We start from the raw sequence: 14113 nt of genomic DNA on the forward strand, positions 1-14113 counted from the left end.
TTATTTAAATTATTTTATAAGGAATTGAATATATCAATGGATGAATGCATCCTTTAGATAGTTATTGGCCATATTTATATAACTAAATCTTTTGTCTCTATTAAACACTTTTTACTAAACATTTGAGATTAAACAGTTTCTTTACGAACATTTGTCATTTACCTTAATTATTTGATTATTTCCATCTAATTGCATACCTGTCAGTTTCAAGTCTCACTCATTTTGCAATGAAATTATGATCTTACACTGGCAAAATTATTTCTAATGCATTTCAAGTTAAACAAAATGCACAAAAATCAAAATGATAAAAATCTTTTATCACTGGTTTTGTTGAATATTAGTACTTTTTTACCCAATGTTTGCAACGATACAGGAGAAGTATTTAATTTTTACCAAGTGTTGATGTAAACATGGCATTGTCTGCTAGAGTGCTAGTGGATTGCAAGATATCCAATACTTGCAGACACTCTTGAGTTACGGCCCTTCATTTAGTTTGAAATGTTAGAATTCAGTGTCAACTTATTAACTTAAGCATTCTTTTCCAGTGTTATCCAAACTTAGTCAGAATGTTTATTGGCATATTATCTTTGCTATGATTGATAACCAGCCAGATAGTCTTTGTTGGCTCTTGAATTAATTGAAATTGAGAAAATTGACAACTAGTCTGCTCAATAAGTAGAGTATAAAATGTAAAAGTAATTTTCTGCAGCAGGCATATATATGGTGACAGTTTGCCACTCAAATTAAGTATATATGAGAAATTTTAACAGAAATAAAATTTAAAAAAAGATTCATGCAAATTGTAGTATTTATACAACTATCTGTATCAGTTATGTAATTTTCTATGTACTGAAGTCACCCTACACACTAGACCGCTGCTGTTTTGTTTTACTTTACACGTTACAATTTTTTTCAGATCAACTATCGAGATGGTCTAATACCATCACAGAGTGAAGATGTGCAGGATCAACTTAAGCCTAAAGTGAATGTCAAGATGGAAACAGATGATACAGAGCATGTTCTTGCTGGAACATATGAAGTAGGAAAACCAGTTTGTTACTTCTTCTTACTAGGAACTAGGAAAACTTCACTTCCTTGAAATTTTAGCTTGACTACTGTGAAATCATTAATATTCGTGGGGGACTAATTTTCGTGGATTTCGTGGTTGAGTCAATCCAAGAAATTTAATCCCAACGAACAAGTAAACTTCCCATTTATTTTATGTTCAAAAGTTGAAATCCACGAATTCATAATTCCCCACAAAATTGTCGTTTTGACCAAAACCACGAAATTTAATGCCCACGAAATTAAATGATTTTACAGTATTTGAAGAACAGGAAGAACTGCTGCACTGATTGTTTGTCAGCATCTGTGTCCCAGTATAGTTCAGGTTTTAGCTTGACTGCTTGAAGAATAGTACAAGCTATTCTACTCACCATGGCATCAATGTCAATGTCAGCGTCACAACGATGTTGAAATTTTAGCAAATATATTTCCCAGTTGTTACTGGAACTTTACACCATGTTTCATAGTTGTCAAACCTACTGAAATAACCAAGATAGATAACTTTTAGAAAATCTAGTTTAAGTTCCGTATGCAACTGATTATGAATCGTAATCTCAGTAAAAGCAATATTTATTTGATTTAAACTTCATTCAGTGCTTCTCAGACATCAGACCTACAGAAATAACCAAGTAAAATAATTCTTACTTGAATTTATTTCAACTGAGAAAATTTTGTTAAAGTTTTGTTTGCAACTATCAAGCATTTACTTGTCTTACAAACAAACTAAAAGTATTTGATTGAAACTTCACACATGGCTAACCAGTTATCAAACCTGCTGAAAGAATCAAGTTACATAATTCTTGGTTGAATTTAATTCAAATTATAACCCTTTATAGATTGTCACTATGAAAGTCACCAGAGCTATTGCAATACCCCAGGTGTTGGCATCTGTAGACATTTTTTAATGACTCCCAGTAAGCACATATCTCAGTTATTACTCATTACATCTGACTGAAACTTCAAACATGCCTTCCACACGATAATATCAACTGAGTGGTATAGGTTTCATAACTCGTACTTTCTTTTTGATGAAATTATACCCCTTTTTATACTTAGTCATTTTTTTTTATTATGTGAGTGATTGTCAACAAGTAATCTCAGTAACTACCGTTACATGTCACTAGTAAGTAAAACTTCACACATGTCTTTGCCATGGTAATACCAACTGTGTAATGTAGTTCCCGTAACTGTTGCTTTCATTTTGATAAAGTTATGCCCCATTTTGTACTTAGCTGTGCCCTCAGATCACCCCAAACATATCCCACTCACATGCTTTAAAGAAAGGACAAGAAAACCCTTCACTCTTAGTTCCTTGTGCATCTTGACATTGTGTCTTCATACCCAGTCTCCCTCCGCATTACCCTCTAACCCACCTCAACCCATGACTCCCAAAATTTGTGTTTAGTCTCTTGTTTTTCTTGATATTGTCTTCGATATTGATTTTTGTCAAGCTCGATATAATTGTCACATTTGGCGGGTCGGTGTACATTTGTATGTGCGTGCGTCCGTGCGTGTGTCCGTCTGATTTTGTCCGGACCATAACTTTGACATGTATGGACCAATCTTGTTTATATTTGGCATGAATGTTAATCTCAATGAGAAGGAGTGTCATGTGCAGACCCCATGTTCCTATCTTAAAGTTCGAGGTCACAGTTGGAGGTTAAAGGTCAAATTGAAGTTTGTCCGGAGCATTTTTTTTTCATGCATGGTAGGATTTTGATGTAACTTGGCATGAATGTTCACCATTATGAGTGTCATGCGCAAGAACCAGATCCCTAGGTCTAAGGTCAAGGTGACCCTTAGAGGCCAAAGGTGCTGGCGGGCTTGACATTCTGCCCGTGGACATGCAGAATGTATTTCTAGTTACTTGAAGTTTCTTGTATCTGTTGATATTGTGTCTTAATATCCATCATATTATTCCCATTCCACTACCCCCACCCCCTGTCATTTTTTTTTCAAATTTAATTTTTTGGTTTCTTTATATTTTTCCTAGTTCCTGTCACACACGCACGCACGCACGCACACGCACACACACACACACACACACACACCTCCAACCGCTAATCCCCCCAAATAATAAAGTTACTTATGTATCTTGATATTGTCTCACAGTAACTTGTCACCTGCCTAGTTCCACCCACATCCCATATTACACCTGACCTGCCCAACCACCCCATCCCCAAACAATGAAAAATTGAAGGTTTTTGTATTTCTTGATATTGTGGCTTAGTATCCACTCTAGAAAGGTTTTACTTTCTTCTTTTGTTTCTTAATATTCTTTTGCAGATCAATAAATGTGTTTTGCTGTGTACTAGAAAATTGCAAAATGTTAAGTATCATTCACAGAAGCAATACAAAAAATTTGTATAGCTTGCAAAACCAAAACTTTCATTGTGCTTAATGTTTACATTTTATTTTACATTTTAGAGTCTTGATTATGATGTTTGTGAGAATGTAATACACCAAAAAGATGAAGTACATCGTGGGACAAAGGTACTTTTTTCATTTCAACAGATATATTTATGTTTGCTTCATTTAATTTTTTCTTGTAACCTTTAACATTACTGTAGAATTTACTTCAATTAAGGAGATATATAAGTCTTATACAGTAATAACAAAACAAAATTTTATTTCTTAAAATGTAGTTTTTTAGAATTTGTTCCTTTGCTTTTTAATAAAAGTAATGTGTTATATACATGTATTACAGTGGGTGATCAAACGAGAGTTTGCAAGATGGGCCGTTATGGGGATGATTGGAATTATCACAGGTCTCATCGCATCTCTCATAGATGTCTGTGTAGAATACACTTCAAATCTCAAGTTCTTATATGTCAAACATTGTATCCTTAAAGTTAAATCATGTTTTATTCAAGCTCGGCTATAAAAGGAAAGTGAAAGCTTACAGCTCATCACAGTCTTAAGATGGGTATCCAGATTTTAGGAGAGAGTGCTGATGTTCTTCCCTTTTCTTTGCTCTGTCTTTGAGATTCCTCAGTTGAATTAACCCTTAGCCTGCTGGCGGTGAGTGATTCTGCTCACGGATGTGCAGGCTGATCTTGGTCTGCACTGGTCGCAAAGGCAGGATCACTTGCCGCCAGCAGGCTAAGGGTTTTAAGCACCATTTTCCTACGTCTTTCAGATATGCAATGGTGGAATGGAAAGTTAATCTAACCAGTGTTCCTGGATTCTGTACAAGTATAACCTGAGTCCTGCAAGAAACTGTCAGTTTCACATGAATCCGAGGTGGCAGTCAATGAATTCAGATTCAATGTCTTGTATCAAATTGTCACGGAGAACATATGCCTTGCCCTGTGATTAAACTCGTAATAATTACTCGTAGTATTGCTCATTTTCCCAAATTCCATAGACTGGTGTCTCCTTATTGAGCTAAATTGGCGGGCTTACTAGGCTTGTTTGAAAGAAAGGCATTTTTATTTCTGTGCCATATGTGTTTTGATGTACATGTGTGTTTAAAGAATCGCCATTGTAATGTATAAATCATAACAAAATACTTCAGTAGACAACCAAATCAGCTTTGAATAAAAGAATTTTTAATTCTGATGTCTTTCATTTCAAGTGTTTCAGTTGATTTTCTTCCACTGTGTTTTACTTAACTAAGGATCAGATGTTGATGACTGTACTGAAAAATACTGTCTAGCTTATCCTTTCCTTGCCTGGGTTGGCTTTAATGCTTTAATAGTGATGGTTGGAGCCATTCTTACTGCCTGTTTTGAGGTAATTCGTATAATTCTTGTAGAGTACATGCATGCATTATACCATGTTGTAGATTATTGGTTGATACATTAAAAGGAAAGTATCATTAAATGACAGCTTAATTAATGTTGTAGTACTTGAATTTGGCTCATTGTGTGAATAGAGAGAGTCCAGTTTACAGTTGCTGAGATAGGAGTGGTTTTCTCAGCTTTAGTAATGGAGCAGATGTTTTCCTTGCAGTCTGATCATGATCTGCATTGTTCGCTGTTCAGTCGGTATCGTTTTGGTAAGCACCCCTTTTAACATCTAATGGTGCTGTCCAAATTGGAAGATGGACAAGTTCATTATAGAAATTTAGCAGGGTAAGGGTTAAAGGAAATGCCTGGTTTTTGATTTATATCCTTGCTAAGATTCAGTAAAATTGTTATTTCTTTTCAAGCAAATTGACAACTTGGCATTTTCTTGTTAAATTCTAAATATTTTCTGAGATCTGAATATGCCATGGTATCTTTTACAGCCAGTAGCTGCAGGGAGTGGTATACCACAGATCAAATGTTTCCTTAATGGGGTCAAGGTGCCTCATGTGGTTAGGGTGAAGACGTTAATTGTAAAGGTGATAGGGGTTGTATCAGCTGTTGCTGGTGGACTTGCGGTTGGTAAAGAGGGGCCAATGATCCATTCAGGGGCTGTAGTGGCTGCTGGCATCTCACAAGGAAGATCTTCAACATTTAAATTTGATCTCAAGGTAAATTTTTTTTTGCTAGCATTTGACATGATTAATATGCATATACCGGCACAGTAACTTACTGCGTAATGAATATATAGATACCCCAGTATATAGGCTGTTCCATGACAATCTGTATTGGTGACAAGAAATCAAAAGGAGACAACAAAATATTCATTTTATGTTACAAGACTTAATGTCAAAAGAATGTTATGAAAATAGTACAACATTTCATTAATTTAGGCAGCAAATTATGTATCACTTACCGATGTACTTAACATCTTAATTTAAATATTTAGAGACGGTCTGAAATTATTTTAATGGAAAATAACAAATGTGTATTTTTTATTAGCTCGACTATTCAAAGAATAGTCTAGCTATTCTACTCACCCTGGCGTCGGCGTCACACCTTGGTTAAGTTTTTGCATGCAAGTACATACAGCCATCAATTAAAGGCATATAGCTTTGAAACTTATTTTTTCTTTTTCTAGGTCAATTACCAACCTCTCTGGGTCAAGTCCCATAACTCTGACATGTATTTTGAGCAAATTATGCCCCCTTTTGGAAATAGAAAATTTTGGTTAAAGTTTTACATGCAAGTTACTATCTCCAAAACTAATGCAGATATTGATTTGAAACTTCACATTTGTCTTCGGGATTATAAAACTAGTTGATAGCAGCAAGTCCCATAACTCTGACCTTCATTTTGGCCAAATTATGCCCCCTTTTGGACTTAGAAAATTCTGGTTAAAGTTTTGCGTGCAAGTACATACAGCTGTTTCTAAAAGGCATATAGATTTGAAACTTATTTTTTCCTTTTCTAGATCAATTACCAACCTCACTGGATCAAGTCCCATAACTCTGGCATGTATTTTGGGCAAATTATGCCCCCTTTTGGACTTTGAAAATTCTGGTTCAAGTTTTACATGCAAGTTTCCATCTCCAAAACTAATGCAGATATTGAATTGAAACTTCACATGTGCCTTCGAGGTTATAAAACTAGTTAAGAGCAGCAAGTCCCATAACTGATATGCATTTTGGTCACATTATTCCCCCTTTTGAACTTAAAATTCTTTTGATATTTAACCTTTTTGGGTAATATTTTCCTGCTTCTGGGACAATATTTCGAATAGTCGAGCTTGGCTGTCTTACGGACAGCTCTTGTTTTATTATGGGCCCATTACCTGTGACCCTGTGTATTCTTGAAGTGCATGTGTGTTTTGGAATTTGCCATAACAACACAAGTAATATTTATTTGTAAAATGTGGTAGCTGGCTTTATAGATTCTTATGAACACAAAAAACATATTTTTCACTATTTTGATCAATTACACGATAATTATATCATGCCTATAATACAGGTTTTCTCATGGAATGGTCCGTATTTATTCACGAATCTATCTATACAGGTTTTAACTGGTTTTTTTTTTTTTTTGCAAATATAATGATTTCAACTGATACTCTTGTCTAATAAAATGTTTGAATTTCACATTGGTTTTCTGAATTCTCTACAGAAATGGTTAAATTTCACTGTTGTTGTTGTTTCCAGATCAAGTCTGAGCTTTTGCATAGAAATAAACGACTGTATTCTATTAAATTATATGAATATATGTATGTCAGAAAAATGTATTTTTGATGATAGTGTACTGTGATATTGTTATTAAAGTAGTCCCCTACCATTCCTAAGACCTGCCATGGAGACTGTAGGATAGTGCTTTTCTGCCTTTCATCGAGTACATCCCTACTTCCATGTTTGGTCCATAATGTTTTTAATGTTCCAAGGCACAGATGTTCTCACATAATGAAATGACATGACTTGTTCAACTCCCAGACCCTTAAGTTAAAGGTTAAAGTCTTATTTGAAAGTCATATGTTAACATGATATTAACATGGTCTGTTTCGTGTTTTGTCCAAAACTCTGCCATCCATCAAGGGATTTTAATGTTATTTGGCACAAATATTCACTTTATAAGATGATATGTCATGCCTAATACCAAGACCTCGAGCTTAAAAGTCAAGGTCACTTTTTGGTCAACAGGTTTTAGGCTCATACCTCTAGCTTTAAGGTCAAGGTCAGATTTGGAGGTCAAAATCAACAATGTCTTTTTCACACAGTCTTTCTTGAGTGACCCTCTAGCAAAACTATAGCCCAAAATAAATATGTTTGAGCTCTGAAACTTTGGTGAGTGATCTTATGCCATATTGACCTCCTTTTTTTAATTCTATATTTAACATTTATACTTCACAGTTGTTTGAGTATTTCCGCACAGATACAGAGAAACGTGACTTTGTGTCTGGTGGAGCTGCAGCAGGAGTTTCTGCAGCTTTTGGTGCACCAGTCGGGGGAGTACTCTTCAGTTTGGAGGAAGGAGCCAGCTTTTGGAACCAGTCATTAACATGGAGAATTGTAAGTTCTTACACGTCTGTAAGCTTTAACATTTCATGAACTGAGGTTTTACCTTAAAACAAACCACAGTTTAAGGTATTTTAGTTTCCTTGTCAATTTCTACTGTAATGTATGCAACAAAATATACATACAGTCCAATCTGTGTTAAATACCACCTCTGAACAGAGACCACCTGGCTCTAAAGACCACATGTGCTGATTCCCATTTTAACAATTACATTATGTTTTAATCTGTGAATAAAGACCACCTCCCAATAAAGACCACATTTTGGCTCTCCCAAGGGTGGTCTTTATAGATGGGTTTGACTGTATATATATTAGTTCTTCAGGGAAGATTGGACTTTTGTTTATTTTCCTAGCCTGTCCTATGTATTTGATGTTTGCTTAGTTTAACTTTTAACACTGACACAGTGTAAGTATGGCAAATTTCAACTTTTAATTAGTGGGAGTAGACCCCAAGTGCCTCACAGGGTATTAATTCAGGCAATAGCGAACACTTGGGTAGAAACATCAGGGTCTTTTACATCGGGCAGATGACTTACATGTGTAAAAAGATTTCATCTCAAATACCAAAAGTAACTCAACCTTGCAGGAATGCGGGGTAAGTGATTCCAAGCTATTCCACTTGACCTTGCAGGACCCATTTTTTGATGAATTGAGTCTATAAAAAATACATGATTATGCTGTAAATATCAGTAAGTGAGATAGTTAAACCAATGTCTAATGTGCAGTGTTTAGTAGCAATCTTCAATAATAGATGCTTATGTCACTTTAAGGCAATAGGTTTTTTTCTCCTGTCTGGTCCATCACCATCAATCAAATGATTTTGATATTATGCAGCACAAAATTGAATGTTCCCTGAACATGACAAAACCCAGATCCTAGCTGATAGGTCAAGGTCACTCTGTGACTCTTTAAAATGTTTTTGGTCTTTTTTTCTTGCCTTGTCTGTAGCTTTTACATCAATGCATGGATATTTAAATAATTTTGTATATATATTCCAGGGTTCTAGCCAGGATTTTCTGAAGGCATGTTGCAGGATATTTTCTGAGGAGCAAAGGGGTGGGTGCGGGAGGGGTGTCCCCTCCTGCATGGGGGGTATGGGGGTCACCCCAGAAAATTTTGTGTTACTACAACTCTTTTTGGTGCATTCTGGTGCATTTCAGAGTGGAAAACATAGTGTTATTTTCAGTGATTAATAAGCATCATTTACATGTACAACAAGAAAAGATATTAGGTCATAAAAATCCTATGGAGTTATTTGCTGAATGACAATTAAAAGTTCATCAATTTTAAGTTGCTAAAAATGTTCATTTACTATTTATTGTACATAAAACAACACAATTTTAGCGCTGCACACAGATCTATTTGTATTTTAAAGTTTATGTCTTCTATTTCTGCGGAGTTTATTTGCTGAAAACTTATCTATTTTAAGTTTTTGAAAATGTCAACTGTTTGTTGTACATACATGTAAAACAACACAATCTGAGACTGTCATCCAGGGAAACGCTGGTTTCCATTTTGGATCAATGGCCATTTGGCGTGGCTGGGAGGGATTCTGAAATTGTGACCGGGGCCTCCGTGGCCGAGTGGTTAAGGTCGCTGGCTTCAAATCACTTGCCCCTCATCGATGTGGGTTCGAGCCTCACTCGGGGCGTTGAATTCTTCATGTGAGATAGCCATCCAGCTGGCCTACGGAAGGTCGGTGGTTCTACCAAAGTGTCCGTTCGTGTTGAAATAATGCACGAAGGGTATTTCAAACTTTTCTCTACAAGTTCTATTTTGAAAGTGACGACAGAAAACATTAATTCTTGCATTGTCTTTTCGATATTCCGCCCGAGAAAACACATTTCATACATGTGAAAAACATTAATATTACGGCGATAATTGTTCAAAAGCATTTTACCGTGTTGCACAATTTTTGACTTAATTCCTTACATTGTCTTTCCTTGATTGCGAAAAACATTCGGACGATAATTGCAGAATCATCTGTCATTATATCTAATGATATGTATAATCTTAAAACTTGCGAAAACAGTCACTTTCATGTACACGTCCCAAGATGCCGCCTGTCAAAGGATTTAAAGGCGGAGCTACGATCAAATTTACGTCACACGTTCCACATATAGGAAGCTGTCATTGGTTTATCGGTTATCTTAACTCGCATCGCTTTACCTAAACTATCGGGTAGCACGTGGAAGCTTTTCGAATACGCTGGTGTTTATTGGGATGATTTTATGACATGTCGCTTCGGCAATTAAGGGATGACGGGGGAAATAAGGGATGTCAAATATCACGGGTACTAAACAGTGCCTGCGGTACTGACTGTGCCGACGAGGATTGAAGGCACCTCGCTTCCTGTACCGCAGGTACTTCGTCAATGTTTACAAAACGAGCGAGGTCGGCGAGTGATTTTTGTCATTTTGTCATTTTGTTACTGCATGGAGTATTTTTTCAAAAATCGGGGAATGTAGCGGGGTGTAGATGTATCTTATCTACATATCCATGCTAAAATTTGTGGCAAATGATCAATTTCCTAGAAACGTAAGGACAAATAAGTTGAGAATGAAACGTGATTTTTTCACATCAGTGACTGTTTACACTCGATTTCTTTTCGCTGACCCAAACGATGTCGTCTCTGCCGTCGTAAATTATATTTATAAATGACATGTGAGTTGCTAAAACATAAAATGTGTCCAGAAAATTCCGAATTTGAACGTTATGCCACTTTTGGAAAAGTGCCGCAGGCATTTTGACGATGCCGTAGCCCCTTCGAGGTGCCGCAGGCACTTTCAAAAAGTATCGGGACATAAATTTGGCCGAAACTAGACAAACAGACAAATGGAAGAACAGAGAAACAACATTTCCTTCAAGAAAACGAAAAGAAAAACGGGTGTGGAATAGTATGCAGTGGAATGCAAGTCAACTGGAGTCAGGTACCCTCATATTGTCGCATTTCAGAAAGCGGTCCGCAGAATAAAAACCCTACTTTCATTTTCACGTAAAACAACTCGAAAACAAGCGAATATTAGCATGAAAAATGTCCTATTTTATGTAAAATTAATTCCACGAGTGGAATGATGCCCATTTGGCTCCCGATTTATGCGAAAATGCGCGAAAAATAGAAAACTTAAGATCTATTTATTAGGGACTTCTTTCGACTACACCTACACCACGGAAGCACATTTTTGACCAGATTACTGCATTATAACCTCTGCCACGAGATAGGTAGGTAGCTGTCAGAATACTTCAAGAAATTATCATGATAAAGCGAAGTTTTCTAATAAGAGTCTCAATAGTCAGAAGTTTCCTGTAAATATTATTGCGATGATTCACATTATAATCTCGATACCATTTGTGTAAGAGCCCATTGTGGACAGCTGACATTTACTAGCTAGACAGTTATTACGGTATAAAATCAGAAACTATATCGATGTTTGAAATTTTCTGTAGTTATTTTAATAGCCTAACGTTTCCTGGAAATATTAAGTATATCTACAAAAAAAAAATATTTTAAAAATGTTTTCAGAAAAAATGAGAATTTAATAAGTATAGCTCATAAACGATCAAACGGGAGAATTTTAATAGTTTTTACATGTACGTAAAACCCTATTTTATTCCCTGCAAACAAAACTTTGAAAAAAAACAGCAACAACATACCGAGCAGCATAGGGTTTTTATTCTGCGGACCGCTTTCTGAAATGCGGCAATATGAAGGTACCTGACTTCAGTTGACTTGCATTCCACTGCATACTATTCAACACCCCTTTTTCTTTTCGTTTTCTTGAAGGAAATGTTGTTTCTCTGTTCTTCCATCTGTCTAGTTTCGGCCAAATTTATGTCCCGATACTTTCTGAAAGTGCCTGCGGCACCTCGAAGGGGCTGCGGCATCGTCAAAATGCCTGCGGCACTTTTCCAAAAGTGGCATAACGTTCAAATTCGGAATTTTCTGGACACATTTTATGTTTTAGCAACTCACATGTCATTTATAAATATAATTTACGACGGCAGAGACGACATCGTTTGGGTCAGCGAAAAGAAATCGAGTGTAAACAGTCACTGATGTGAAAAAATCACGTTTCATTCTCAACTTATTTGTCCTTACGTTTCTAGGAAATTGATCATTTGCCACAAATTTTAGCATGGATATGTAGATAAGATACATCTACACCCCGCTACATTCCCCGATTTTTGAAAAAATACTCCATGCAGTAACAAAATGACAAAAATGACAAAAATCACTCACCGATCTCGCTCGTTTTGTAAACATTGACGAAGTACCTGCGGTACAGGAAGCGAAGTGCCTTCAATCCTCGTCGGCACAGTCAGTACCGCAGGCACTGTTTAGTACCCGTGAATATACAACTCAAAGTCTGAAGGCATGTCGCGCGCGACAGGCGATAATAGCCTGGCGAGAACCCTGTATTCAACATATCAAGCTTATATGAACCCAATTAAAATGGAGTTATTGTTATATTTTCTTCAGATTTACTTCCCTTTAATGTGATGAAGTATTTCATTAGATTTCTTCCCTTAGTTTCCAACCAAGTTAAAAATGAAATGTTTAAAGGTACCTTTTTATTTATTAATGTTTTAAGCAATCAACAACTGTTACTGCATATATGAAAATTCTACTCCAAACATTGTTTGTTATAATATATGTAGCACAATATTGTATATACATCATTAACAGATCATTAGGTAATTCTGCAGTTGAGATAATTATCACCTTCCAGTAGTGGACTTTATATTTCATGGCAATACTTCATGTACTTGTTGCTTTCAGTTCTTTGCATCAATGTTGTCCACAGTGACATTGAACATCGTAGCGAGCTGTAGGAATGGCAACTGTTTGGATCTGTCCTCTCCTGGTCTATTCAACTTTGGGAAATTCAATGTAAGGCATTTTTGAGATAAATAGGTGAAATTTAGAATGGTTTTATAATCCTTGATAATACAGATTATTATTTTGTTGTGCCTTGCATAAGGACGCTTGCTACAGTTTCGTTTTTTTTTCTCAATAATAGATTTTAATGAAATGTTTTGTATTAAAAGATCATGTTATGATGTATTGAAAAATGAAATAGAAATGCTAGGTCACCAGCTTTGTTTCAGTTTAATTTGCCCCTAGATATGGTGCTATTTTAAACATTTTTCAAAATTTCTGTAATCCTAAAATAAATTTCAGTAAAGTACAATAAACAGCATAAATTTGATTATCTAAGCATTTTTATAATGGAAAACAATATATCTATTTGAAACATGCTCAGAGAAATCAAAAGAACATGATTTTGTAAAGAAAGGAATACTTGTTCAGCAGACCCAAGGGCTATTTTTGCATATTTTTGTCAGTTTTAAGTTGGTACTTTTGCTATTTTATCGAGTTTCACATAATAGAATTTAATCAAAATCTGCACATACCTTTGGTTATGTCTACCTAATCTAAAACAAAAAGAAAATTGTTAGGTTACCATATTAGATTTCGCTTAAATCAAATTACAACGAGGTGGGGTGTGGCGGGCATTTATACAACACAGGTTGGTACGAAATATTCTTTCAGTGTTTGAGCAAATGACTTAGAAATATATATATAAAATTATCAAAAGGCAGATTTCTAAATAAGCGGATTTTAAGGTGTTTCTGAAGCATTTTGATGGCATAGAACGATGAAAGTTTCCGCCTTTTTTTTAACAAAACCTATAGTTTACGAATGTACGGTACGGGATTAGAAACAGCTGTGACTTAATGCAGAGTTGGAGCGCTGGTATAAATAACAGACTCCAGTATATGTTGGATTGAAGCAATTTGTACTAAAAGTACTTTAAATGTATATATTTTGTAACCATGGTGATACTTACCCTAACCTTTAGTCCGTATATTATACATTTTGTACATTAAATGCATGCGAACATACAATAATTTGCGAATTTTTGCCGTACGCGACATTAGATAATCACTTCCGGGCATGCGCAGAAGACCGCACCAACACTACAGTGAGCTACATCGATTACAAATTGGCACGGTGTTGGGGTAAATATCGACCCGTCCGGAAAAACTGTAGCGAGTGCCTTTAATATGGGTGTTAGGGCTTATAGAGATTTGCCTGTCACTCATATATCTTAGTATGTCTTAAATGTCTCAGTTATTTTAAGATAATATCAGTTCAATTTTTGAGTCGGCTAAAGGCTGAAAGCCTTTTGACGAG

General features: G+C 35.7%; 1 protein-coding gene across 3 annotated transcripts in view; it reads left to right on the top strand.

Moving 5' to 3' along the window:
• LOC123564565 (H(+)/Cl(-) exchange transporter 7-like) overlaps positions 1-14113 on the top strand; it is a 52675-nt gene that overhangs the window by 6834 nt on the left and 31728 nt on the right. For all 3 annotated transcript variants that reach the window (XM_045358234.2, XM_045358235.2, XM_045358233.2), the window contains exons 2-8: positions 917-1039; positions 3493-3558; positions 3773-3905; positions 4691-4800; positions 5297-5524; positions 7751-7909; positions 12695-12805. In XM_045358234.2, coding sequence (XP_045214169.2) covers positions 995-1039; positions 3493-3558; positions 3773-3905; positions 4691-4800; positions 5297-5524; positions 7751-7909; positions 12695-12805 — 852 coding nt within the window. In that variant the 5' untranslated portion in view covers positions 917-994. The remainder of the gene's footprint in view (positions 1-916; positions 1040-3492; positions 3559-3772; positions 3906-4690; positions 4801-5296; positions 5525-7750; positions 7910-12694; positions 12806-14113) is intronic.

This window comes from Mercenaria mercenaria, chromosome 2, assembly GCF_021730395.1.
Source record: "Mercenaria mercenaria strain notata chromosome 2, MADL_Memer_1, whole genome shotgun sequence".
NCBI classification, from domain to species: Eukaryota; Metazoa; Mollusca; class Bivalvia; order Venerida; family Veneridae; genus Mercenaria; species Mercenaria mercenaria.